Below are 27971 nucleotides of genomic sequence, written 5' to 3'. Positions count from 1 at the left end.
TAGACTTATATACAGTGTAGATCTCCAGGCATCTGGGCTGTCTGTAATAATATGCAGCCATATGTGAGCAAATTCGTTGAGAGAATTCGTTGAGAGTTCCCATGGTCGTTCTGAGCTGCTTCTCCAGCATCCGCCCTCCGCCTCTCGCAATCCATGGTCTTGAGATCAATGGGCAAGCTGTGCGCCAGATCCCCGCACTGGGTCCCGTTATCCAGGGCAGGCAGAATTCCCTCAGTCTAGACCGCCTCTGGGACTTGTAGTTTGATACTCACTGGATAACATGGGTTATAAGGGAGATGTTTCTTGTAACAGACTACAGTAACCAGAATGCAGCGCGCAGAAGACCCCCGACCCCTTGCCCCAAGCTCCTTGGGGCTTGTAGTTTCATCTGAGCTCTGTGCTCATTGGTAAAATATCGTTGTGAGGGCTCCGGGACTACATTTCCCAGGAGACCCTCAGTGTCGCGGTTCGCTATTCTGAGAACCTGTAACGTGCGGCTGGACGGAGGGGGCTTGTGTGGTCCATGGATGAGCCGGAGATAAGAGGAGGAGGGACGGGGACAAAGGCCTGAGCAGCGGCGGTGGTGGTGGTACGGAGGATGATCCGACTGCTGGGTGGTATGTGCGGTTATTGGTCATTCACGTAAATACATCCCCTACAGATGCATACACCGCAAATATATGCATAGCAATATATACATCGCTTTATGTACATACATCCCAATATATACACTGCACTGTACACCCCTTTATATACACCCCCCCAGACACTGCACAATGTATATCCCTACATGTACATACACCCCAATATATACACTGCACAATGTATATCCCTTCATGTACATACACCCCAATATATACACTGCACAATGTATATCCCTACATGTATACATACATCCCAATATATACACTGCACAATGTATATCCCTACATGTATACATACATCCCAATATATACACTGCACAATGTATATCCCTACATGTATACATACATCCCAATATATACACTGCACAATGTATATCCCTTTATATACATACACCCCAATGTATACACTGCATAATGTATATCCCTACATGTATACATACATCCCAATATATACACTGCACAATGTATATCCCTTCATGTACATACACCCCAATATATACACTGCACAATGTATATCCCTACATGTATACATACATCCCAATATATACACTGCACAATGTATATCCCTACATGTATACATACATCCCAATATATACACTGCACAATGTATATCCCTACATGTATACATGCACCCCAAAATATACACTGCACAATGTATATCCCTTCATGTACATACACCCCAAAATATACACTGCACAATATATATCCCTTCATGTACATAAACCCCAATATATACACTGCACAATGTATATCCCTACATGTACATACACCCCAATATATACACTGCACAATGTATATCCCTTTATATACATACACCCCAATGTATACACTGCACAATGTATATCCCTACATGTACATACACCCCAATATATACACTGCACAATGTATATCCCTACATGTATGCATTCATCCCAATATATACACTGCACAATGTATATCCCTACATGTATACATGCACCCCAATATATACACTGCACAATGTATATCCCTACATGTATACATACATCCCAATATATACACTGCACAATGTATATCCCTACATGTATACATGCACCCCAAAATATACACTGCACAATATATATCCCTTCATGTACATAAACCCCAATATATACACTGCACAATGTATATCCCTACATGTACATACACCCCAATATATACACTGCACAATGTATATCCCTTTATATACATACACCCCAAAATATACACTGCACAATGTATATCCCTTCATGTACATACACCCCAAAATATACACTGCACAATATATATCCCTTCATGTACATAAACCCCAATATATACACTGCACAATGTATATCCCTACATGTATACATACATCCCAATATATACACTGCACAATGTATATCCCTACATGTATAAATGCACCCTAAAATATACACTGCACAATGTATATCCCTTCATGTACATACACCCCAAAATATACACTGCACAATATATATCCCTTCATGTACATAAACCCCAATATATACACTGCACAATGTATATCCCTACATGTACATACACCCCAATATATACACTGCACAATGTATATCCCTACATGTACATACACCCCAATATATACACTGCACAATGTATATCCCTTCATGTACATAAACCCCAATATATACACTGCACAATGTATATCCCTACATGTATACATACACCCCAATATATACACTGCACAATGTATATCCCTACATGTACATACACCCCAATATATACACTGCACAATGTATATCTCTACATGTATACATACACCCCAATATAGACACTGCACAATGTATATCTCTACATGTACATATACCCCAATATATACACTGCACACTGTATATCCCTACATGTATACATACACCCCAATATATACACTGCACAATGTACACCACTTTATATACATACTCCCCAATATAGATACTGCACAATGTATATCCCTACATGTACATACACTCCAAAATATACACTGCACAATATATATCCCTTCATGTACATACACCCCAATATAGACACTGCACAATGTTTATCCCTACATGTATACATACACCCCAATATATACACTGCACAATGTACACACCTTTATGTACATACACCCCAATATATACACTGCACAATGTATATCCCTTCATGTACATACACCCCAATATAGACACTGCACAATGTTTATCCCTACATGTATACATACATCCCAATATATACACTGCACAATGTATATCCCTACATGTATACATAGTCCCCAATATAGACACTGCACAATGTATATCCCTACATGTATACATAGTCCCCAATATAGACACTGCACAATGTATATCCCAAAATTGTAAACAGAATGTGTTGTGCCGCGCTAAGTACTAAAAACAAATTGATATCGTGACTATCAATGAATCACACTTCTTAAGAGCTCTTGAGAAAGAAGGACATATCCTTTGAAACGCGTTGAGGAAGTTTGTGCCTCACGAAGCGACCCGTAGTATCTGTGACGTCACAGAAGGATTCTCACTCAGGTTTTTCCTAGCAAGTGCTTATACGCCACCGGCCGGGGCGCGTGCCTTGCGAGAAGAAAGAACTTTTTCTGTATCCACTTGTTACATACTTCAGTGACTCAAAGCAGCTATAAGAAGTCTATACCGAAGGCTATACCTCAGACGTGGAGGACCGCGGACGCGTAGGACTACAGATCCAAGCCAGCCCACGCACAGAAACTGGTGAGCCCGTTTTGTTGCAAGTGTGATTCATTGATAGTCACGATATCAATTTGTTTTTAGTACTTAGCACGGCACAACACATTCTGTTTACAATTTTAGTATTTATGAGTGGAGGCAGTAACCACTAGTTGGAGCTCGCAGCAGTACATACACTGGTGGACAATCAATCCGCCACGAGTGTAATATATCAGGAGCGCGTTTGTTTTATTCCTAATTATACAATGTATATCCCTACATGTAAACATACACCCCAATATAGACACTGCACAATGTATATCCCTACATGTATACATACACCCCAATATAGACACTGCACAATGTACACCCCTTTATATGCATACTCCCCAATATAGACACTGTACAATGTATATACCTTCATGTGCATATACCCCAATATATACACTGCACAATGTTTATCCCTACATGTATACATACACCTAAGAAATATACATTGTGTCCATCCCTATATATATATATATATATATATATATATATACACACTACCGTTCAAAAGTTTGGGGTCACCCAAACAATTTTGTGTTTTCCATGAAAAGTCACACTTGTTCACCACCATACGTTGTGAAATGAATAGAAAATAGAGTCAAGACATTGACAAAGTTAGAAATAATGATTTGTATTTGAAATAACATTGTTTTTACATCAAACTTTGCTTTCGTCAAAGAATCCTCCTTTTGCAGCAATTCCAGCATTGCACACCTTTGGCATTCTAGCTATTAATCTGCTGAGGTAAGCTGGAGAAATTGCACCCCACGCTTCTAGAAGCAGCTCCCACAAGTTGGATTGGTTGGATGGGCACTTCTGGCGTACCATACGGTCAAGCTGCTCCCACAACAGCTCAATGGGGTTCAGATCTGGTGACTGCGCTGGCCACTCCATTACCTATGATAGAATACCAGCTGCCTGCTTCTGCTGTAAATAGTTCTTGCACAATTTGGAGGTGTGTTTAGGGTCATTGTCCTGTTGTAGGATGAAATTGGCTCCAATCAAGCGCTGCCCACTGGGTATGGCATGGCGTTGCAAAATTGAGTGATAGCCTTCCTTATTCAGAATCCCTTTTACCCTGTACAAATCTCCCACCTTACCAGCACCAAAGCAACCCCAGACCATCACATTACCTCCGCCATGCTTAACAGATGGCGTCAGGCATTCTTCCAGCATCTTTTCATTTGTTCTGCGTCTCACAAACGTTCTTCTTTGTGATCCAAACACCTGAAACTTGAATTCATCCGTCCACAACACTTTTTTCCAGTCTTCCTCTGTCCAATGTCTGTGTTCTTTTGCCCATCTTAATCTTTTTCATTTATTGGCCAGTCTCAGATATGGCTTTTTCTTTGCCACTCTGCCCTGAAGCCCAAAATCACGCAGCCGCCTCTTCACTGTAGATGTTGACACTGGTGTTTTGCGAGTACTATTTAATGAAGATGCCAGTCGGGGACCTTTGAGGCGTCTGTTTCTCAAACTAGAGACTCTAATGGGCTTATCTTCTTGCTTAGTTGTGCAACGCAGCCTCCCACTTCTTTTTCTACTCTGGTTAGAGCCTGTTTGTGCTGTCCTCTGAAGGGAATAGTACACACCGGTGTAGGAAATCTTCAATTTCTTAGCAATTTCTCGCATGGAATAGCCTTCATTTCTAAGAACAAGAATAGACTGTCGAGTTTCAGATGAAAGTTCTCTTTTTCTGGCCATTTTGAGCGTTTAATTGACCCCACAAATGTGATGCTCCAGAAACACAATCTGCTCAAAGGAAGGTCAGTTTTGTAGCTTCTGTAACAAGCTAGACTGTTTCCAGATGTGTGAACATGATTGCACAAGGGTTTTCTAATAATCAATTAGCCTTCTGAGCCAATGAGCAAACACATTGTATCATTAGAACACTGGAGTGATAGTTGCTGGAAATGGGCCTCTATACACCTATGTAGATATTGCACCAAAAACCAGACATTTGCAGCTAGAATAGTCATTTACCACATTAGTAATGTATAGAGTGTATTTGTTTAAAGTTAGGACTAGTTTAAAGTTATCTTCATTGAAAAGTACAGTGCTTTTCCTTCAAAAATAAGGACATTTCAATGTGACCCCAAACTTTTGAACGGTAGTGCATGTCGGCAGCGAGCGGGTGACTACTGAATGGGGTGGCGTGGCGAGGTGCAGGGGGGGCTGCCCGGGTGATCGTGATCACCCGGACAACCCATAGAGGAAAGTGGCGGTCTGCTGCCGCCGCTCCTATTCCAAGGAGCGACGGCAGCAGATCACTGCTATATCAGTTTCAACATGTTTGACAAACAAGCTACGCAACGATCAGCTGACATAAACGATGTCGGCTGATCGTTGCCCTCTATTCCACGGGACGATTATCGGCCGTAACGGACAATATCGGCCAAATACAGCCGATAATCGTTCCGTGGAATAGGGCCTTTAGACTTCACTCACAGCAGCTGAGAACTTGTCTGGTCATCTGATATTTAAATTTCCCCCATGGGTCACATGATACACACAGATGATATAGATTAGATTAAGAGCAAACAAAAGAAAAGATACACATGTATATTCAACACTACTTGCATTATCTTATACAGACAACCCCGAAATTACAAGGGGAGAAAGTGAACTTTGATATACAGTATATGTCGGAAATCCAAGTTATAATAAAGCAGAGTACAGTGGAACCTTGGTTTAAGAGTAACTTGGATTGAGAGAGTTTAGCAAGAAGAGCTCACAAAATTTCTAAATTTTAACTTGGTTTAAGAGCATTGCTTTGGTTTAAGAGCTCCCTGTACTGGGTGGGAGGGGGAGTGGGGGAGGGGCATGGCCTCCACAGCGGGGTCTACAGCCCTGTACTCTGACCCAGGACGTCTCCCTCATCTTCCAAATCATAGCAGATCAACTTCAGGCTGGGGCTTACATCAGGGGACAGGACTGAGAAGGTAATCTCTTCATAGCTGTAACTTTGCCCACATCTGCCATGCTCATTCCTTCATGGTCCCTGCAGTCTCTTGTCAGCCCTTGTGTTTCCTATCCTCTCCATTCCTGCTATAATGTGCCTGCACTCACACTCACCTGTACACACTGCTGCTATAATGTGCCTGCACTTACACTCAGCTATACACACTGCTGCTATAATGTGCCTGTACTTACACTCAGCCATTTACACTGCTGCATATAACGTTTCTGTCTCTGTCCTCCTGCTCTGTGATTTTCACTTTCTGATTGGTCCATGCTGAGCATACGCCCCTTCCCCATTGCTGTCATATGACCACACAGACCTCTGACAGCAGCCCTGCTCTGTATTCTAGCCTGTTGTACTACGCTCCAGCATTATGGGGATCTGCAGTTCCATCCTGTATCTACAAACTGCTGCTGTTTTGTCAGCTTTATGCACTTACTATACATTATACTCCACTGTACTGTACAGTAACGTAACTAATATCACATATTCAGTAGTTTCTTTGTTTGTTTGTTAAATTGTTTGATAAATTGCAACATCACAGTTGTCATGTCTAGAGAAGAACAAATTTACAGTAATAATAAAGTGAAGCACTCATCAATCCACTCATCAGCCGGCTGCCTTTTAACTGATTGCCGCTTCTCCCTGGGTGCTGGGAAAAATTTCTCCCAGTTTCTCAGGATTGGATCCAGCTTTTTCCAGCACTTGGGGAGGAGCGGCACAGAGTGGCAGTCAGTGAAACGGCAGCCGGCTGATGAGTGGATTTATAGGCGGAGTGCTTTGCTTTGTTATTACTGTCAATTCCTTCATCTCTAGTCATGTCTTCATATAGAAGATACTACCCATAATACATGATATTGCAAAAAACACACTGTAACACTGTAACGATGTGTGAATACACACCTACCAACAATGTATTTTCAAAGAATAAGTATATCACTCTTTAGAGCAATCAGTATGTGAGCATAATCTCTTCTATAGTTCATACCTTGTGGTTGGCTTGTAGTCAATGTAAAAATCCCTAAACATTCTTATTTAATTAATTACTCTAAATAAATACATATTCTGTCCCCCAATATACACCCTGAATATTTGCCAACCACATATATACATAGACTCTTATTACATTTCCCAACATACTCTAACAATAAATGCTTGTGGATTTATGTATATGCCCCCCTTGCTGCTACAGGGTTTTTCTCCCTTTTGGGTGTTTGAGTCTTGCTGGTATACCATGTCATTCCCTATGTCTGACCCTTATTGAATATAGCTGAGCATTATGTATTATTACAGGTGTAATAGGCTTATAAATGCTTATTATTGGCATACCATCACTACTGTCACATGGGCTGACCCCATGCTCTTCTCTTGTATAAGGGGATTACAGGGGCACAGTTTGCAGTATCTTATATAACATGGATTACTAGACATCTAGTCTGACCCCTGTGACACACTTGCTGATTTAACATGGGCTGTAGCTGTGGGCACTTGGTATAACATGGGTTATTAGATCTCTATACCTTAGATTCTGGTGGGATCCAATATAACATGGGTTACTAGACCTCTGTACTGACCCCACCTGATGAGACAAGAGAACTGTGTATAAATGTCTTTGGTGATTCCTTATCTTGTAAGCTGGAGATTGGGATCATCCATCACTGCAGCCACAGTCCTGTGTCTGAACACCGGAGAGGTCTAAACATCAGGATTTAATGGGGTCAGATGTAAAGAGTGAGACCGCTATGGATTCCAAACTGCTGAAAAAATGCTTTTATTCTCTGGTGCAAAGTGTCAGAGAGGCTATCCCAAGGGCTGAGGGCTGTAATAACTCCTTGCTCCCCCTCCCATCCCTCTCCCTGTTTGATTGACAAGCTGGATTCACACTACATTATTCTGTTCGTTTCACCACCCTTTTGTGTATGTCAAAAAACTGATACATTTCAGTCATTGTTTTTATAATGTAAGTCAATAGGAAACTTATTTTTTAAACATATACGGAAAATTGAAATAAAATGCAGTGTGAACTTACCCTAAGCTTCCAGTGCTAAACCCTGCATTCAAATGTCGCCCCTGTGCTGTGCTTAAAAACTGTGTACAAATGGAAGACGTGGAAGCAGAGTTGTTATGGATCGTAGATTACTTTTATCATATATAGTCACTGCTGCTATCCCCTGCTCTGGAAAAGGCCTCCAGTTGTGTTCATCCTGAGCCTTCTGGTTCACTATGATGAAAACTGATACACGGGCTTGCTAGAGAAAACAAAAAGCTGAGTAGGTAACTCTGCAAGTACTGTACTTCACAATGAATATGTTATTCAGGATCTATGGAGGAAGATGGTTTTACAAGGAGAGCTGGAAAGGGTGCGTAACATGTTGGAGCTAGCAGAGATAGGGCCCTCCATGTTTCTCCACACCATCAGCGTTTACACTCTAGGGGTTTGTTCACACTGAGGAAAATAGGCAGGAATTCAGAGCGGAATCCACTCAGAATCGCACCTGCCTCAGTGACGCAATGTTATGTATAGGGCGTCTCCGCTCTCTGCGGCTCTCCACTCAAAGGATTGACATGTCAATTCTTTGAATGGATCCCCCCTATACATAACATTGAGACACTGAGGCAGACAAGATTCTGAGTGGATTCCGCTCAGAATTTCTGCCTGTTTTCTAAAGTGTGAATGTACCCTAAAGCTTTGAGAATTCCCATTGCTCTATAAAATCCCCTTTCCATTAGTCCTCTAGGAACATTTGAAGTTTTTAAAGGGAATGTCCAGCTCTGCATCAAACCTCAATGTGCCAGAATGGCTAACCACCAACAGTGAGCAGCCCTCACATCCCTTCTGTGTTCCTTATTTTAAGTCTTTGTGGTTTTGTTTCCTGTTTTGCTGGTATCTCCTTGCCCCCACCCCATACTTTACTTCCTGTTTACCAGGCAGATGTTCAGGGGCATCTGAGGCGCAGGCATAGCTGCAGAGTATTACTGCCAGGCATGTGGCACAGAGAGGATTAGGAGTCATGTGACCTCCTTATCACGGAGCAGGAATTTACCATTGCTTTCTCTGGTTGTTCTGTACTGAGGATCCTCTGGTGCAGTCTGCCGCCTCCCTATGCAGAGTTTGTAAACCAGCCGGGATGTGGGCACTGCACGTCTGTTAGGTGACAGACGGGAGGAGGCTGTCATCGGTCACCGTGTCTTTTCTCTCTTCTACAGGTGGCAGTGAAGCTTCCTGACCAGTTGTGTGGTGCCAGTCCCTACTCCACGGACTTGTGCTTCTCCTTCATGTTGGGACTTCTCAGTTGTTTGGCGGAGGGGCTAAAGAAGATGATAAATGTGTGGACCTGCTGGCCCCAGGGCTTATAGCTGATGCTTCCTCACTTCTGGGACACTTGGTCCTTACATTCCTTAGTGTCAGCAGCCAGAGCTCTTAGGTGTGCCAGGGTGGAGGCCCATGCTGTGGAGAGGTGGGACGCGCGGTCCCCGGGCAAAGGCAGCTTGGGGGTGGTCGTCAGGATGAGGTGCTCCTTACGAATATGGCTCCTTAGCACCTCTGTTCTGCTCTTCATCATGTCTCTCCTCTTCACCTTTTCTCACAATGGGACAGATGCTCCACTCTACTCAGAGCTAGGAGGATGGGTGTCAGCAGAGGGGCATCCTGTCCGGCTTGTGCCAGGTTACCCTGGGGTCAGGCATCGTCCTCCAACTCCTCAGCTCTCAAAGGGCTGCTCTTGTCGCCACTGCCTGCGGCAGCCTGGGGACTCTGCCTGGTTTGACACTCACTACAATGCTGCCATCTCTCCTGTGTGGACCCTTGAGAACCGGGAACTACCTGCAGATGTCCAGCACTGGTGGATGGTAAGTAGCCACAGGGAGGGATGGGGGTTGAGGAAATACTGTTTCCTAAAGAGATCAGTAAGGCTGTGTTCACACATCACATTTGCCTGCACATCCCATGTATATTTTTGGCATCCTCTCAGCCATTCCATCAACTTTAGTTGTCCAAAACACAGTCACTTAGTGACTATGTTCGAGCCAACTGCTGAACATATACACGTTTTGACTGGGACCTTAAAGGAGAAGTCCGGCGAAAATTTTTGTTAAAGTATTGTATTGCCCCCCAAAAGTTATACAAATCACCAATATACGCTTATTACAGGAAATGTACATAAAGTGCTTTTTTCCCTTCACTTACTACTGCATCAAGGCTTCACTTCCTGGATAACCTGGTGATGTCACGACCCGACTCCCAGAGCTGTGCAGGCTGTGGCTGCTGGAGAGGATGATGGCAGGGGGACACTGAGGGACACAGGGCACTGGAGGGACACTGAGCATCCCTCTGCCATCATCCTCTCCAACAGCCACAGCCCGCACAGCTCTGGGAGTCGGGTCGTGACGTCACCATGTTATCCAGGAAGTGACAACACCATGTTATCCAGAAAGTGACATCACCATGTTATCCAGGAAGTGAAGCCTTGATGCAGAAGTAAGTGCAGGGAAAAAAGCACTTTATAAGCATTTCCCGTAATAAGTGTATATTGGTGATTTGTAAAACTTTTGGGGGACAATACAATACTTAAAAAAAAAATTTCCCTGGACTTCTCCTTTAAAGCGTGTTTTACTGTACCTGAGGGTCTGAGATACTTCTACTATGTAGATGGGTTTGTTTGAGCAGCTGGAGGTGGAAAATCTTTTTAAGGTGTTTCCTGTGTGTGAACTTTAGATTTTTTTTAGCAGGTGGGTTCACACTTACCGGAATCGCTTCCGTGGCTCCCTGAAGTCCGGCTCAGCCAATCAGTGGCTGCAGTGGGACAGAGCACTGATTGGCTGAGCAGGACATCAGGAAGCTGGGTGCCACAAGCAGGCCGGAGCGTGGACGGGTAAAGTACCGGTCAGCGGTGGGTTAAGGGGGGCAGGGTTTAGATCAGGGATGGGGAACCTTCGGCCCTCCAACTGTTGCAAAACTACAATTCCCATCATGCCTGGACAGCCGAAGGCTGATGGGAATTGTAGTTTTGCAACAGCTGGAGGGCCGCAGGTTCCCCATTCCTGGTTTAGATACACGCAACTGAATGTAAAATCCACTAGGAATCGCAGCGGATTTTGCTGTGGAACTCCGGTACGTGTGAACCCACCCTTACTTAGCTTTATTCCTTAAAATTTGTCTCTCATGTTGTTAAGCTATAAAATGATGTTCACATGTAGTGAATGTCCACAAAACATCAGTGGCAGAATCCATGTTTTACGCGTGGATATTGTGACTTTGCCACAGATTTCATCCTATGTATTACCTAAAAATCTAGAGAATAATTCCTCCACATATACTACACAGCCTTAGAATTCAGTTATTTAGATCATTAGTCTGTCTAGGCAGAGTTCCCCTTAACAATGATGTTCATGTGTTAAAAAGGTTGTGTCATGAAGCAAAGTTGGTAAAATCAGATGTGCACCACATGCATATACACTACTCTCTAAAAGTTAGAGATATTTGGCCTGTGGGAGAAATATATAGAAAACACAATATCACAGCAGCGTGAAATTTTTAAATGATGAAAGTAGGGCAAGTTGTAGCATGTTATGGTGATTTTCTCATCTCAAACATTTTATAAAAACAAAAGCCAACACCAGTGGTGGGTATGCCCCAACAAAAATGTCTTGATAACTTGTCATGTGCCCTTATGAGCATTTATTACAGCTTGAACAATGTCTCATGCTAGTCACAAGTTGCCTTAGTGGCTGATGCATAGCGCTGTCTTTCTATGCTGGACGAGGGACCAGTGGGTTTCAGTGCTGTTCAGTGATGGAAGTCTATTTATGATGAGCAGAAATGATGGGCACCAATGATGTTTGCGACATCAAGGAGAGCGCTGTGCATCAGCCACTGTTTCCTTTGGTGGTGATTTTACTGTGTGGACAGGGGTCTAGTCAGTACAGAACTGCTGTACACTTTGTGGTTTCCCTGATCACTGGAGGTCTTTTCCTTACCTCTGTGCTCTGTCCGAGAGCTGATCTGTTACCAGAGTCTGCCTCAGTAGCAGAGCAATTATCTTACTCATAGATACTATGCAATAGCATAATATCATGTAAACAAAAAGAGGGGTGGAAACACCAGGATTGCTGACTTTTTATCACATTATACAGAAAATTAATAAAAAGCAGTAAAAAATCCCAGTATGGTACTAATAACAATGGATCATGGCGCAGAAAATGAGCCTCCAAACAGCTTTGTAGGTGGAAAAATGAAACTGTTGTAGCATCACAATAGGGCAATGAATAATTAGTTGTAAAAGAGTTTTACTGCTTTTAAAATAATAGTAAAAAATGCAAAGATGAGTATCGTACCAACCGATCTCAAAATAAAGATGTCAAGATGTCAGTTTTACCACAAAGTGCATTGCATAAAAAAAAAAAAAAAAAAAAGACGTTTATGAAACTTTTGGGGTTTCATCATATGTGGTAGATTGAAAGTCGTTACAAAATACAAAAAAATGCCCTTATACGACAATGTTGATGGAAAAAGTTATAGCTGTTAGAAATTGAGGAGGAAAACAACAAAAACACAAACATTTTAAGTGACACTGTCACCCCCGTTTTGCATTCTGACTTATCTACACAGGTGTGAAAGGTAAAGCTAGCCGTTTTCATACCCTATTTTATATCATACGTCATAGTGCTTGTTCAAGTAAAAAGTGATCTTTAATCAACTGCAGATTGTGCTATGTGGGCGGGACTTCACAACAAAAGCGCCACTTGGCCCGCCCACATCGCCACCATTGGTTCCGCACCATCCATGACGCAATAGGCATATAGGCCCCGCCCCTCACCGACCATTGGAACAGGCTGGCCTAAAGGTCTATGTGCAGATGACGTCACTGAGGGGCGTGGCCAACAGTGGTTCTGTGGGCAGGGCTAAGTGGGGCTGTTGCTGTGAATTCTACGTAGCACAATCTACAGTTGATAAAAGATCACTTTTTACTGTAACAAGCACCATGACGTATGATATAAAATAAGGTATGAAAACTGCTAAAATTACCCTTTACACTTGTGTAGAGAAGTCAGAATGCAAAAAGGGGGGTCACAGTGTCACTTTAAATTGGATTAATCAACAAGGTTTCACATTTGATATACCTGTATATAACTTGTCTGTTTCTTTTTTTCTGCTGTAAAATCGCTTCATTTCTTCAGTGAACAGTGTCACCTAGGTGGGGCTTCATGGCATTTTAGGCCATCTCTTTACTGCAAGAGGAGGGGCCAACTGCCATGAAACCCCGCCCAGGCCACACTGTTCGTCGATAAAATTAAGCGATTTTACAGCAGAAAGAAGAAACAGACAAGGTATATACAGGTATATATCAAATGTGCTGCATCTAAGTATGTGGATGGTGCAGAAACCACACATAGAGGAAGGAAGGTGACAAAACCACTTTAAGAGGTTAAAGGCAAAGTGGCGCCTTAATAATTTTACTGAATAGAACCAGTTACAGATACATATGCCATTTTCAAGTCTGTTTTTATTTTCTAATTGTAGATTATTATTTTTGGACATTACTGTGGGGGTAGCTGTATAGGAATACTGAGTAAAACATGATAGGTCTGTGTTAGGGATTCCATAGGACATGTCAACCACCTGTTCCTAAATTGAATATCTGTTTAGTTATGAACAGATGCATCCTCTCTGTCTGACTGTCAATGTAGAACTAGTTATCTTGCTACTTGGAACCATAGAAAAGCTGGGTAGCAGCACTAGTTGCCATTGTAACACCAAGCATGTTGGTTGTCAGGCATCTTATTGTTTGCTACTTTTGCCCTATTAAGTGCCTGGATACCACATTATATATGATTTGTGCTGTCCCCCTCAGATGCTGCAGCCACAGTTCCGGTCCCACAACACCCTGGAGATCCTGACCCAACTCTTCCAGATCATTCCTGGGCACAACCCCTACAAGCAGCAGGACCCTCTTCTGTGCCGTCGCTGTGCTGTGGTTGGCAATTCCGGCAACCTGCGAGGATCTGGTTACGGGAAAGAAATTGACAGCCATAGTTTCATCATGAGGTAGGATGCATAAGGCATAAGACTGAACCTATTTCATGCATCTCATAGATTTGAAGGGCATAGTTATTGGCCATGGTTACATGATACAGTGATCTGTGCTACCAACGCCTGCTCCCTATCCTGAATCTATCCCCATACCTCTTATCTGTCAGGATAAACCAGGCTCCAACACTTGGCTTTGAGAATGATGTTGGCTCCAAAACCACTCACCACTTCATGTACCCGGAAAGTGCTAAAAATCTCCCTGCCAACGTGAGCTTTGTTCTTGTGCCATTCAAAGCTCTGGATCTCCTGTGGATCACCAGCGCTCTCTCCACGGGACAGATCCGCTTGTAAGTACCGGATAGTTGATCAGGGGTTACGTTAATGAGGGAATGTACACAACTGCGCTTTGATGAGAACAAAGCGATGTCTAATTGTTTCCTGAAAGGTTCTTGTGGCCTTTATAATCTAGTATACTTGTGTTTTCGAATTTTGATCGTACTGGTGATTTATTCACTGGCCGCTGCATGTCTTCTCCTTACAGCACATATGCTCCAGTAAAGGCGTTCCTGCGGGTGGACAAGGACAAGGTGAGGATGCAGATTGTGGGATCAGTTCTGAAACGTGTGGTTGTCCGCTTCAGTGGATTCTTAGCATTATTGGGGCTCCATCTTAAGGTGGACATACACTTTAAATAACTGTTGTTCGACCAACAGTTATCTCTCCCGACTTCCACGTACACATGAACATTCGTCACAGTCAAACGTTCTTCTATCAGGCATTGAAAATCATGCCATACTCTTCTCTCCACTGACATTATCTGTAGGTAGAGAGTCAGGAGACCGCCATACATACTAGAGAGTTGGCCAAACCTAGTCCAGGTTTTTAATAAGTAAGTGGAGAAAAGCAGTGAGAGGGTTGATGTGGTAAGATTGTAAGCCCTCGCGGGCAGGGTCCTCTTCCCCCATGTACCATTCTGCTACTTGCCTTCATGTAATGTGCTTTGATCTTGTATTGTTCCTGATTGTTACCCCCATTGCTTATATAGCACTCTGGAATTTTTAAATAAATGATAATAATAATAATAAAGTATGAGGAGGGAAGGGAATAGAATAAAGAGTCATGGGTTGGCGGTTTGGCAAGATTGATGGAGCTGGGGAGGGAAAAAATAAATTTGTTGAACACACTATCATATTCTAACTTCTATTCCTCAGGTTCAGATCTATAATCCTGCATTTTTTAAATATATCCATGACCGCTGGACAGAGCACCATGGCCGCTACCCCTCTACTGGCATGCTGGTTCTGTTTTTCGCACTTCATGTTTGTGACGAGGTGCGTGCAGGTTCTGCATTGTGACTGGCGTCTTACTAATATGTGCTTCATCCTTTTGGTTGTTTTTTATTAACCATTGTGTATTTTCCTCCATTAGGTGAATGTATTTGGTTTTGGCGCAGACAATCGGGGAAACTGGCATCACTATTGGGAAAACAATCGCTATGCTGGTGAATTTCGTAAAACTGGAGTGCATGACGCAGACTTTGAGGCCCAGCTTATTGACACACTTTCCCGGGAAGGAAAAATCAAGGTGTACAACGGCCAGTCAATGTAAATGTGGCCCACCTTCAGTTGTAATAGAAGGTCCAGGCTCTACAGAAGTTGGGAAAAGCTTCCATGTTTCTGGAGCTGATGGTTCTGATGTGGAGTCTCCCAGGGCTTGATCATGGCTCCAGAGGTTGACTCTTATTGTAAATGCTGAATTCTTCTTCAGGGTTGATTTTGTTACTTGTGCAGATTTGGGAGCGACTGGACAATGCGCTCTCTGCACCTTCTGGGAGTCTCCACATTGTTATGAATCGGGTACACTGATGATAAGGAAATATGTCATCAGACTTTATCTCTGAATGTCGCTACAGTTTTGTGTGAGCTGAATGCACTCTGTATTTAGCTAAGCACAGGGCACCCCAATTTCTGGACAGTGCAGAGGGTGGGGGCTTATTAATGACAATCTGCTGAAACGTATAAAGCTGGCCTTGTACTATCTTTCATGAGCCAGTCGGAGACATTTTCTGGATCTGTCTTATCAGCTGCTCTGTATTTGTCCGATTGACCCTTTTATTTGCTTTGTCCACTGAGAGTTAAGAGTGACCTGTCCTGAGGGCAGCAATGAATCGTAGGGCTCTCCCTTATTTCCTGTGTATTAGAGAGTGACCATATTGGCCAAATTAATATCTAGCATGGAAAGTTCTGCAGCTTGCTTTTTTGACCTTGCCTAAAAGAGTACATGTCATTAGAAAAAACTTTTGACATGTCATAGACACGTCATAAGTTTTGATCGATCAGAATCTGAGTGTTCAGACCTGTACCGATCAGGAGAATGAGCTGGGAAAAGTCTGACACATAATGTAAGTCTATAAAGCCATCCTGTTTACACAGAGCATGGAGAGGCGCATGCAGTTGTCTCCTCCTTGCAGGTACGCTTTAACTGTGTCCCAGTCTCCCAGAGCTCTGCTTGCTGTCAATGAACAGAGTCTATTTAGTTTACAATCTTGAGAACAGGAAAAGTTAAGGCTGGTTTCACAGTATGTTGTTTTGGTTTTTTTTGCCAATCCAGAGTATCTGTTTTTTTCATTTGCTCTAAAAAAAAAAACCATGAAGAAAAGTGACTATTGTTTTAAATGAATCCAGCAGGATCATGAAAAGGATAGGTAGGGATAGGGGGGAGTCTTTTCCATTGAAAAAAACAGAAATGGACGGTAAAAACAGATGCTATTTGATGCCATACAGTACAGTCCATCTTCTTATACTTTGAATAGATTTGACATACAGTATGCAAATTTTAGCTGGACATATATCCTATGTATTGTTGAATGGATCAATCACAATGAAAACAGTAAATATGGTATGAAACCAGCCTATTGGTGGGGGTTTCAGCCTGGAAAACATGCAAACATGCATGTGGAGGTGTCTTTTGAGGAGGTTACAATTAGAGATGAGCGAACTGGGTTCGGGTTCGAGTCGATCCGAACCCGAGCGTTCAGTATTTGATTAGCTGGGGCTGCTGAACTTGGATAAAGCTCTAAGGTTGTCTGGAAAACATGGATACAGCCAATGACTATATCCATGTTTTCCACATAGCCTTAGGGCTTTATCCAACTTCAGCAGCCACCGCTAATCAAATGCCGAAAGTTCAGGTTCGGATCGACTCGAGCATGCTCCAGGTTCGCTCATCTCTAGTTACAATGGACTAAATGTTTAAGGCTTTCTAATACTCTGACAGTCTCCTAAACTGCAATGGAGACTCCATCATGAATTTGTAATATTGCCTTGAGCATTGCTAAATGCCACAATGTGGGATCCTACAAGATGGCTGCTTGCACAGAGGTCCACAGTAAGATTTATTACTGTTTATATCGTACTCAGCTTGATCCTTTAAGTTTTCTTGGCAGTCACTCTTGCAGGATATGAAATTAATCACTTCAGGCTGTTCTGTCAGCAAGTATTATTTCTAGTTTCGATAACCGACCCTAGAGTCTGGCATATGAGAAATAGGGGAGGTTGGACTATGTAACCCAGAATGGCCAATCACATCTCAGCTTTCACTCTGAACTGCACTGAACAAGTAAAATATGGACACTGGTTGGTTGCTGTGGGTCACATGGTCACTTTGACATTGTGAAGCTGTTGTCATGAGCGCTGTGCATGTATTTACTGTTTGCAGTATAAGGACTTTATCAGTGTTTGATATAACTGTGACTTCTTTTGACTTTCATTTGCTTCAACTCTTCAGTATTCTCCTTTTATGTGGATCCTCCAGCTCCTCAGGGGCGGGGCTTATCAGTATTATTTTTTTTTGCACTTTCTAAAGCATTTATCATTATTGTGCTGCCCCCAGTGGGAATGTGCAGCAAGGTTTGGAATAATAAAAACACTTGTCACTTGTCTCTGGTTTATTCTTCTGCAGTTTGGGGATTGCTGCGCTCCACACTCTGGAGGCCTAAGTATTTCACAATTATTTGTACGTGGATGGGTGGGGGTTATTGAAAGGAACAAACAGAAAAAAGGAAGCAACTGTTCAGATTTTAGTTTCTCTGTTTCCCCTGATTGTAATATGTGTTTGCACTGAAGTTGAGTTTAAATTTCTCAACCAAGTATTGAATGTGTGAGTGATCCTGTAGATGATAAAATGTCTGTGACCCAGGGAACTTTCAAGATTTGGGCCCATGTCTGTTCTGTGTTGCTGCTTCCTATACAGGACCTTCAGGCTTGTACAAATTTATATGTATGGGGTCCATTGACAGTGATGGATTGCCTTATGTGATGGATCTGGCACAGCTTGATTTTAATTCTTCTGTTCTATCGATGGGGTAGGAAAGACATAAATGGCCCAGGTATGTACATAATCTAACACCTAACTCTTCATTAGGATTAAGGGCCCCTCAACACATAGCAGCAGTTTGTACCTATAACTACAGCTCCTAGCAGCCACAAACTATCAAGGTTTGGTGAGAGAGCCATAGGCAGGAGACCATTGCTGTGTAGACTTGTCTGTACATGGAGGGAGAAGGGGGGTGGTGGTGTTTGTTAGGGTGTCTCCGATTGTGGATGTAGCTAGTGATCATGAGACTGTATGTTATATTAAGGCTCATTGTACTATGACAGCGGTCTTTCACTGTCAGGACATGCTGGGAGTTTTAGTTTCACAGCAGCTGAAGAGCAATGATAGATGAAGCTGATGACCCTCTAGGGACTGGGCTGGACAGTGAGAGGAGCAGGCCAGGTCAGTGATAACATCACAAGAGTACATGTCTCTCTGCAGCCCAGTTACCTGAAGAATCCTGGGCATTCTCTGCATTGTGGGTACCTGGTCTGAGCAGCTTACTGCACATGAAAGCACACAGAGAGACTAGGTAAGTGGGCACCTAGTGCATCATGGTGGGTCCATCTATATACAGTTATGATTTTACCACCCCACTGTTTATATGGTGGGCAGAACTGAAGGCAGGTGGATCTATGTCAGGTAAATTTTAACAGTGACAAAACAATAAGGAACAAAGCTATAAAGTAATTTTCCTGGGAATTCCTCTTTTCTTTCTTCCTAACAGATGTTATGCAGGCTGGTGCCATTAATACTACTGTCTCACTCAGTTACCTGTCATAGGAGAAACTGAGTGTTCAGTCTGTTATGTCATGTTTTATTCTCCAGCCAAAACCAGAGCTGCAGTCACTTTACTGTCAGTGAGGCTGGGAGACTGCAGTACATTCTGCTATTCCCCTCCGGTGTGACCCCTAAGGTTATAAGCTGGAGTTGGGTGCTGTCCTCTTGTTCCCAGGTTTGTTTGACATCGGTGGTGGCACATGGCACAAGTATTTCATGGGGTCACGAGTTGCTGCTGACTTCTGTCCATCTTGTGTGTCTTGTTTTTTTCACCCCAGGATTTGGAGACAATCAAGTTGGTTTCTGTATACAACAACAATCTGTGTGGTAATGTGCCCCCTCCCCGGCTGCCAACATGAGGAGAATGGTGAGTGTCAGCAGCTGTACCAGGGAAGCATCTGCTGCTGGTGACTCAGACTGGCTCAGACTGTTGCTGCTGAGAACATATTTCCCATCTATCTTTGAGGGGCCATAAAATGACAGTTGTGCACAGCAGAGACACCCCCCCCCCCCTTATCCTAGGACCACAGAGTTTACCAGCCTCTGCCACCCACGGTAATTCTGATCCATCAGAGCCCTCAATATCAGAGTTTCCTGCTATGTATCTCAATATTTAGACATATCATTGTTATATATTATTTCAGGAAAGCGGGTGACACCCAGTATAGCAGCCATTGTTACACAGCTTTCCCATGTACTTTCCTTGTCACCTCCAAACCCCCTCCTAAACTAAAGTTATTAGCAAATAGATTAAAAGATTCTGATTCTACATACTATAAGCCCACAAAAGTAGTAGTTTAAGTAGTCCTCTGCACTGAGCTAGGGCCGGGGAGCCAATCATGCTGCCACAATGTCTTCCCAGCTATATCTTCTGATCAGAGCAGGTCCCAGCAGTGAGACCCACTCTGAACAATAACTTTTGACATGTCTGATGACATGTCAAAAGTTAATTTTAGTGATAGTGCCTATTTAAGCAGTTCTCTTTTATGCATCAGCATGTTCCGTTTATAGACTACTTTACAGCTGGGAAATGCAAGTGAGTAAATCTGGGCACATAAATTATTCGTCACCAAACTGATAAATATAAGATAAACCTGCAGTTTCCACCTCTAGAGAGCTCAGAGCCTTCAAAGTGGAAAAGATGGTAGATGAAATTATAGAGAATGAATGAAAGAATCCTAAGAAGGCTGCTGTGTTGAGTCACAGGTAGATGCTTTAATCCTTAGATGAAGAACAGTGTAAGGATTGGGTCCCCCCACCTAAGTTTGAAGTGGCAATGGTTAAATTGCCCAAAAGGATCCTTATGCCAGCTGAAGATGGGCCAAACTTAAGAGGCCCAATGAATAGACGTATTGAGGTGGCAATAAATAGGTCTTAGGCCTTATGCACACGTTCAGTATTTTTTTCTGGTCCTGAAACAACCCGTGAGAAATTGCGGATTGGACATCCGTATTCCATCCGTATTTCCGTAATTCCATTTTTTTACTACTCATTGCTTTTCAATGCACTTCATCCGGATTTTTTTGCGGAAATACGGATGCCAACATGTTACAATCCGTAAACAATCCGTAACCAATTGATTTCAATGAGAGGATACGCAAAAAAAAATGGGTCCGCACCCGGTCCGCACTAGGACATGTCCTTTTTTTTTTACGGATTGATTTTCATCCATTTCTGCTACTGATCGTGTGAATAGCCCAATAGACTTCAATGTGCACTAACTCGGATCCGTAAATTACGGAACGTGTGAATAAGGCCTTACTGAGCCAGTTCAGCCCAAAATTGTGTGGCAGTCTCTTCGTATTAAGTTGCTAGGACTCTACGTAAATGGTTTACCACAATCCAAGATGACAGTTGGGGGTTAAAGGGTAACTGTCATTTTAAAATTTTTGCAGAAATCAATAGTACAAGTAATTTTTTTTTTTTTAAAGAGTTTATTTAACATTTTGCATTAACAAGAAAGCAAAACACATGTTGGTGAATTGGAAATAAAAGGCAGTAGTACACCGTACAGAAGCAACTCCATCTGAGCACACAGGACAGTAGTAAGGATCACCAAGAAGCAGGGTAAATCATGACTACCTAAAGAATGTCAGCGGTAGCAAACAAATATCCATCCACCAACAAGAACAACAAACAAGACATAGCAACCAACCACATGCACCTGACTCATACTACCATACATACCGGGCAGCCTCTTTCCTCGGACACACCTCCCAAAACCACTAGCATACGGACGGCCTCTACAAAGGCAGTGTCTGACTGGGGTACCTTGGGCCCACCAGGGAATTTAATTCTAGGGGTCCACCCTACATATACCAGATATAACCAAACCTTTGCACAGCGCTGTGTATGTGACCAGCAATGCTGGTCCACTGCTGGTAACTTGTCAGTCACTCTGTGCAAACAGTATAGGGTGCCACATAAGTATCTTAAATGGAGAAGTTCCATTAAAGGGAAACTCCAGGTAGAGGTTAAAAAAAAACAGTTTTGAAACTACCAAAAATCCATTTGTTTTGGGGGGGGTTTGTTCTGTTTTGTGTTTCTGCACTTCCTGGTTTATCAGTTGTACACAGTACTACAGGTTCCAGAATGCAATGCTTTCCCTCAGCTGTTCATCCCAGTCCTCCGCCCTGCCCATTCCCCGCCCAAAGCTGTTGCAGAACATATAGGCTGTGTTCACACATTGCAGTTTCATTGTGTTACTGAATTATTTGCAGTAATTTATGATTTCATTGTGGACCCACCCACACAGCACGCTGTTACTACCTGTAACACCACACAGCACACTGTATTCTCTACCTGTAACGCCACACAGCACTCTGTATTCTCTAACTGTAACACCACACAGCACGCTGTATTCTCTACCTGTAACACCACACAGCCCGCTGTATTCTCTACCTGTAACACCACACAGCACGCTGTATTCCCTACCTGTAACACCACACAGCACGCTGTATTCTCTACCTGTAACACCACACAGCACGCTGTATTCTCTACCTGTAACACCGCACAGCACTGTATTCTCTACCTGTAACACCACACAGCAGGCTGCATTCTGTACCTGTAACACCACACAGCACGCTGTATTCTCTACCTGTAACACCACACAGCACGCTGTATTCTCTACCTGTAACATCACACAGCACATTGTATTCTCTACCTGTAACACCACACAGCACGCTGTATTCTCTAACTGTAACACCACACCAGGGCCGGGACAAGGAGTTTTGGTGCCCTAGGCAGAGAAGGCAAATGGCGCCCCCCCCCCCCTGAAAAAAGACAAAAAAAACCCGTATATACTGTATCTGCATAAAAAAGACATGTATACACACTTTTAAACACACTTAGTATGGCATGATCATAAATTAATGTAAATAGTTTTTTCCCCTGTAGCTAGTGCAAACAATAAGAGGTATTTTCGACATCAATAAAGTGCTTCATAACTTTTGATACTCAATACCATTTCGATACTTAATACAGCGCCCTACAACTCCCAACATACCTTCTTGTGCATTACAACTCTCAGCATACCTTCTGCTGCTAGGGTCCTTAAACATCCGGGGCACAGACCCTCTGAGTTGCTATAAGTGGATGATGGGAGAGATCTCTGCACTGACGCTATTTATATAGTGGACATATGTATGCTTATGTGTATACAGGTTTTGTTGTTCATTCCAGTTAGTGTTTGGAATAGTGACTCACAGTTGACGTCTTCTCTGATCACAGTTGTTCATTATTCTTTTTCTTTTCCACTCACCCTGAGCCACGATTCCTCTTTGCAGAATCTGCCAGAGAGATACTTTAGGATCCTTGCTCCAACACATATATAGTAATATAGTCCCCTCTGTACTCCAATTTAGTATAGACCTCTTCTCTACCCCCGCATAGTATTAGACCCCCTCTGTGCCTGTATAAAATATGGACCCCTTCTGTGCACCTGTATAGTATAGGCCCCCTGTGCAGCAGTCTCCATAGTATGTGGGCCCGCCATGCAGCTTCCACATATAGAATAACCACTTGCTCTGTTTACCGTGCGTGATCAGGAAGGTGATCATTTTGTAGTATGGACAATAACACTTCAGATATCAGGGGGACGATGGGGATTGTAGTCATGTAACACTTCAGCTATCAATGGGATGATGACGACTGTAGTCATGTAACACACACTGCTATCAGGGGGATGATGGGGATTGTAGTCATGAAACACACACACCAACTATTAGGGACATGATGGGGGTTGTAGTCATGGAACACCAGCTATAAGCGGATGATGGGGATTGTAGTAATGTAACACACACTTCAGCTATCAGGGGGATGATGGGGATTGTAGTCATGTAACACACTTCAGCTATCAGGGGGATGATGGGGATTGTAGTCATGTAACACACTTCAGCCACCAGGGAGATGATGGTGGTTGTAGTAGTCATATTTACATCCACAATTCTCATACACAGACTGACAGGCACACACACACACACAGCTCACACACACAGTTCACACACACAGCTCACACATACACACAGCTCACACACAGTTCACACACACAGTTCACACACACACAGTTCACACACACAGCTCACACACACATACAGCTCACAAACACACACAGCTCTCACACACACACACACACACACACACAGCTCTCACACACAGCTCACACACACAGCTCACACACACAGCTCACACACACAGCTCACACACAGTTCACACACACAGCTCACACACACACACAGTTCACACACACAGCTCACACACACACACAGTTCACACACACAGCTCACACACACACACAGCTCACACACAGTTCACACACACAGCTCACACACACACACACAGTTCACACACACAGTACACACACACAGCTCACACAGTTCACACACACAGCTCACACACACAGCTCACACACACACAGCTCACACACACAGCTCTCACACACACACACACACACAGCTCTCATACACACAGTTCACACACACAGCTCTCACACACATACACACACACACAGTTCACACACACACACAGCTCAAACACAGTTCACACACACACACACACACTTATCATAAGAAAATTTACTTTCAGCAGCTCCTTGCTTCCTCCTGCTTCCTCCAGGCACACACACACACACACAGCTCACACACACAGTTCACACACACAGCTCACACATACACACAGCTCACACACAGTTCACACACACAGCTCACACACACACAGTTCACACACACAGCTCACACACACATACAGCTCACAAACACACACAGCTCTCACACACACACACAGAATCTCGCTGCAAGCCCGCCCGTGTGAATATACCCTTAGGGTATAAACCCACACACCGTATAAGCAGCGTATTTACTGCTGCGATACGCAGCAAATACGCAGCAAACACGCAGCAAATACGCAGCAAAAACGCAGCAGATTATATCTAAATAACTGAACACAGCATCAAATCTGTACCAACAAATCTGCTGCGTATTTGCTGCGTATTTGTTGCGTATCTGCTGTGTATACGGTGTGTGGGTTTGTACCCTTAGGGTATATTCACGCGAACGGGCTCGCAGCGAGATTCTCGCTGCGAGCCCGGCAGGTCCTGGCAGTTCCCATACACTACATACTTGCTGCGGTCTAAACGACCGCAGCGAGTATGTAATTCTACCGCCCTTAACCCCTTCTGCTCCCACCCGGCTCCCCCGCTGTAAGCATACATTACCTGTCCTCGCTGCACGGGTCCAGCGTCCTGCTCTCCTGTCCGGCCAATTAGTGGCTGCGGCTGGGCAACACACTAATTGGCTGGACGGGAGAGCAGGACGCCGGACCCGTGCAGCATACAGGTAAAGTATGCTTACAGCGGGGGAGCCGGGCGGGAGCAGAAGGGGTTAAGGGCGGCAGAATTACATACTCGCTGCAGTCGTTTAGACCGCAGCAAGTATGTAGTGTATGGGAACTGCCAGGACCTGCCGGGCTCGCAGCGAGAATCTCGCTGCGAGCCCGTTCGTGTGAATATACCCTTATACAGTTATATACGGCGGATTTGTTAACATGAATGAGACAGCTGACAATCTGATTTCGTTGTGGAAAGGGCAGCCAAAAAGTATTACTACATTTCCCAGGCTGTCATAGGAAATCGGTGATTACCCGATTAGTTGATCAATGGAGAAACTGCACTGACTGTACAAAAGGGGCTGTCAAGTTGTTTAAAAGTAAAATAGTCCACAGTATTAAAGGGGTACTCCAGCAAAAAAAAAAAAATATTTCAAATAAACTGGTGGCAGAAATTTGTACTTTACTTCTATCAAAAAAATATCCAATCTTCCAGTACTTATTAGCTGCTGTATGTTCAGCAGGAAGTGGTTATTCTTTCCAGTCTGACACATTAATATCTGCTGCTAAAGTAAGTAACTGTCCAAAGTAAGTTCCTGGCATGGACAAAGGTAGAAGCAGAGAGCAATGTGTAAGACTGGAAAGAATACACCACTTCCTGCAGGACATACAGCAGCTGATAAGTACTGGAAGGCTTGAGGGGTTTTAGTAGAAATAAATTAAAAATCTATATAACTTTGTGACACCAGTTGATTTGAAAGATTTTTTTTCTTAGCTTGACATCCCCTATCCTATGGATTTTAGGGGGAGCACCACCTTGGGCCCACCTGGGAATTTGATTCTTGGGACCCACCATACCTTACACCAGATATAATAAGCACCAAACCTTTCACATTACTATAGTGACCTTGCACAGAGCTACGTATGTGACCAGCAATGCTGGCTCACTACTAGTAACTCTTCAGTCAGTCTATGCGAACAGCATAACGTGCCACTTAAGTTTCTTGAAAGGAAAAGTCCCATGAAACTAACAAATCTCAGGTAGGCAGGGGGGTGCAGGAACATAATAAAGAAAGTATACTTACCCATCCTTGTGCCCCTGAAGCTCTTCCTTAATGTGCCCGCTCAGCCAATCACTGACTGGGGATGGACACCGCTGCAGTTATTGACTGGCTGAGCAGGCAATCCATCAGGCGAGTATGTGACATTGAAAAACTTCCAGCAGCTGTGGGAGAGAGCGCGGTCCAGGGGCACAGGGACTGGTGAGTATAGTTTTTTATTATCTTCCCACACTCCACTGCCTGACTATCATTTGTTACGAGACTTCTGTCAGCTGTAATTCGCGTTCCAAACTGCTGACACTGTTAGATGCTGTTAGGTCAAGAAGACACATGGTACCTTACATATATCTGTCTGTGCTTCTATAGCATAGAAATTGTTTTTATTCTCTGGTGGAACGAGTCAGACAGGGAGGCCCACCTCCTGCCAGGGGCCCACTAAGGGGTAGGGCCCACAGGGGGTTTCCCCTGTTCCCCTGTAGGCCAGTCCGAGCCTGTACACAGGAGTCGCATCTGACAGCAACCAGTGGATCCAGATCTTTTTAAATTTTTGGGGGCATTTCCTGCTTTCATATAGCGCTTGGTATAGCGGAACATATTTGTTCACAAACTGTATCCAATGGGCAAGGGATGGTGTGTCTGGGCTTTTCCATGCCATAATAATAATCTTGCAGGCACAGAACAAAAGAAACCTAATGAACATGCGATAGTAACTATTCTGAGTTACGTCATTAATAATCCCCAGGAGACAGATCTCAGGAGTAAAGATTAGCAGAAATTCTAACTGTTGTGAAAGGAATTCCATGACCTCTCTCCAGAATGGGAACACCCTAGGGCATTCCCAAACAGAATGCATAAAGGAGCTGGCTGCGGCCTGACACCTAAAGCAGGTATTGGTAGTTAGTACCCCCATCCTGCAGAGACGCTCCGGAGTGTAGTATAACCGTATGAGGAAATGCATTTGTATGAGCAAATCACGTGAACTAACCACCGTGGGGTAGAAAGAACCCACCACCTCTTTCCAGTGGTCTGATGACAGAGAAGGAATATCTGCCCTCCACACCCCACACGCTCGATCAAAAGGGGAGTCAATCACCGACTGAAGTAGTTGAAATGACTGCGTCAACGGTTTAGGCAAGTCTGCAGCACCTAGAAGCAACTCAGTTTGTGAAAACTCCAGTGAGATAGTAAACCCCCCAAATTGACCCCCCTTGTCTCAACTGCAGGTAATGGAAATAGGCAGAGTCAGGGATGTTAAATTGGGACTGAAGTTGCGGGAATGAGATAAACTCCTGCGATTGAGTGTAGATCTGGGACAGAAATTTAACCCCATGCTTACCCCACATGACAGAGCCAGGAAGGGGAAGTAGATGAGGAAGGTGGGGGTTCAGCCATAGGGGCATTCTGGGGGATAGAGATGCACATGGCAGCTTCTGATGTGCTACAGACCACGCCCTCGCCACCGTCCTAACTGTCAATGGGTAGGAAGAAGACAATTTGTACCTATAGAGGGTATTAAGGAGGCCTTCATATGACCCAAGAAATGCGCCAGCCAGATTAACAGCTGCATTACCCATATCCAGGTCTAACCACCAATTAGCATAAACTAGT

The 27971-nt window shown here is 43.6% G+C and overlaps 1 protein-coding gene across 1 annotated transcript; it reads left to right on the top strand.

Moving 5' to 3' along the window:
- The first annotated feature begins 478 nt into the window (after positions 1–478).
- On the top strand, positions 479–17391 carry ST3GAL2 (ST3 beta-galactoside alpha-2,3-sialyltransferase 2). Its single transcript, XM_069968631.1, has 7 exons — positions 479–617; positions 9507–10148; positions 14150–14343; positions 14496–14675; positions 14870–14915; positions 15540–15659; positions 15757–17391. The coding sequence occupies exons 2-7, from the start codon at positions 9660–9662 to the stop codon at positions 15934–15936; spliced, it is 1209 nt and encodes a 402-aa protein (XP_069824732.1). The 5' UTR covers positions 479–617; positions 9507–9659; the 3' UTR covers positions 15937–17391.
- Positions 17392–27971: the final 10580 nt, after the last annotated feature.

The sequence above is a fragment of the Dendropsophus ebraccatus genome, chromosome 4 (assembly GCF_027789765.1).
Source record: "Dendropsophus ebraccatus isolate aDenEbr1 chromosome 4, aDenEbr1.pat, whole genome shotgun sequence".
NCBI lineage: Eukaryota > Metazoa > Chordata > Amphibia > Anura > Hylidae > Dendropsophus > Dendropsophus ebraccatus.
This window is presented reverse-complemented; position numbering and strand designations above follow the sequence as displayed.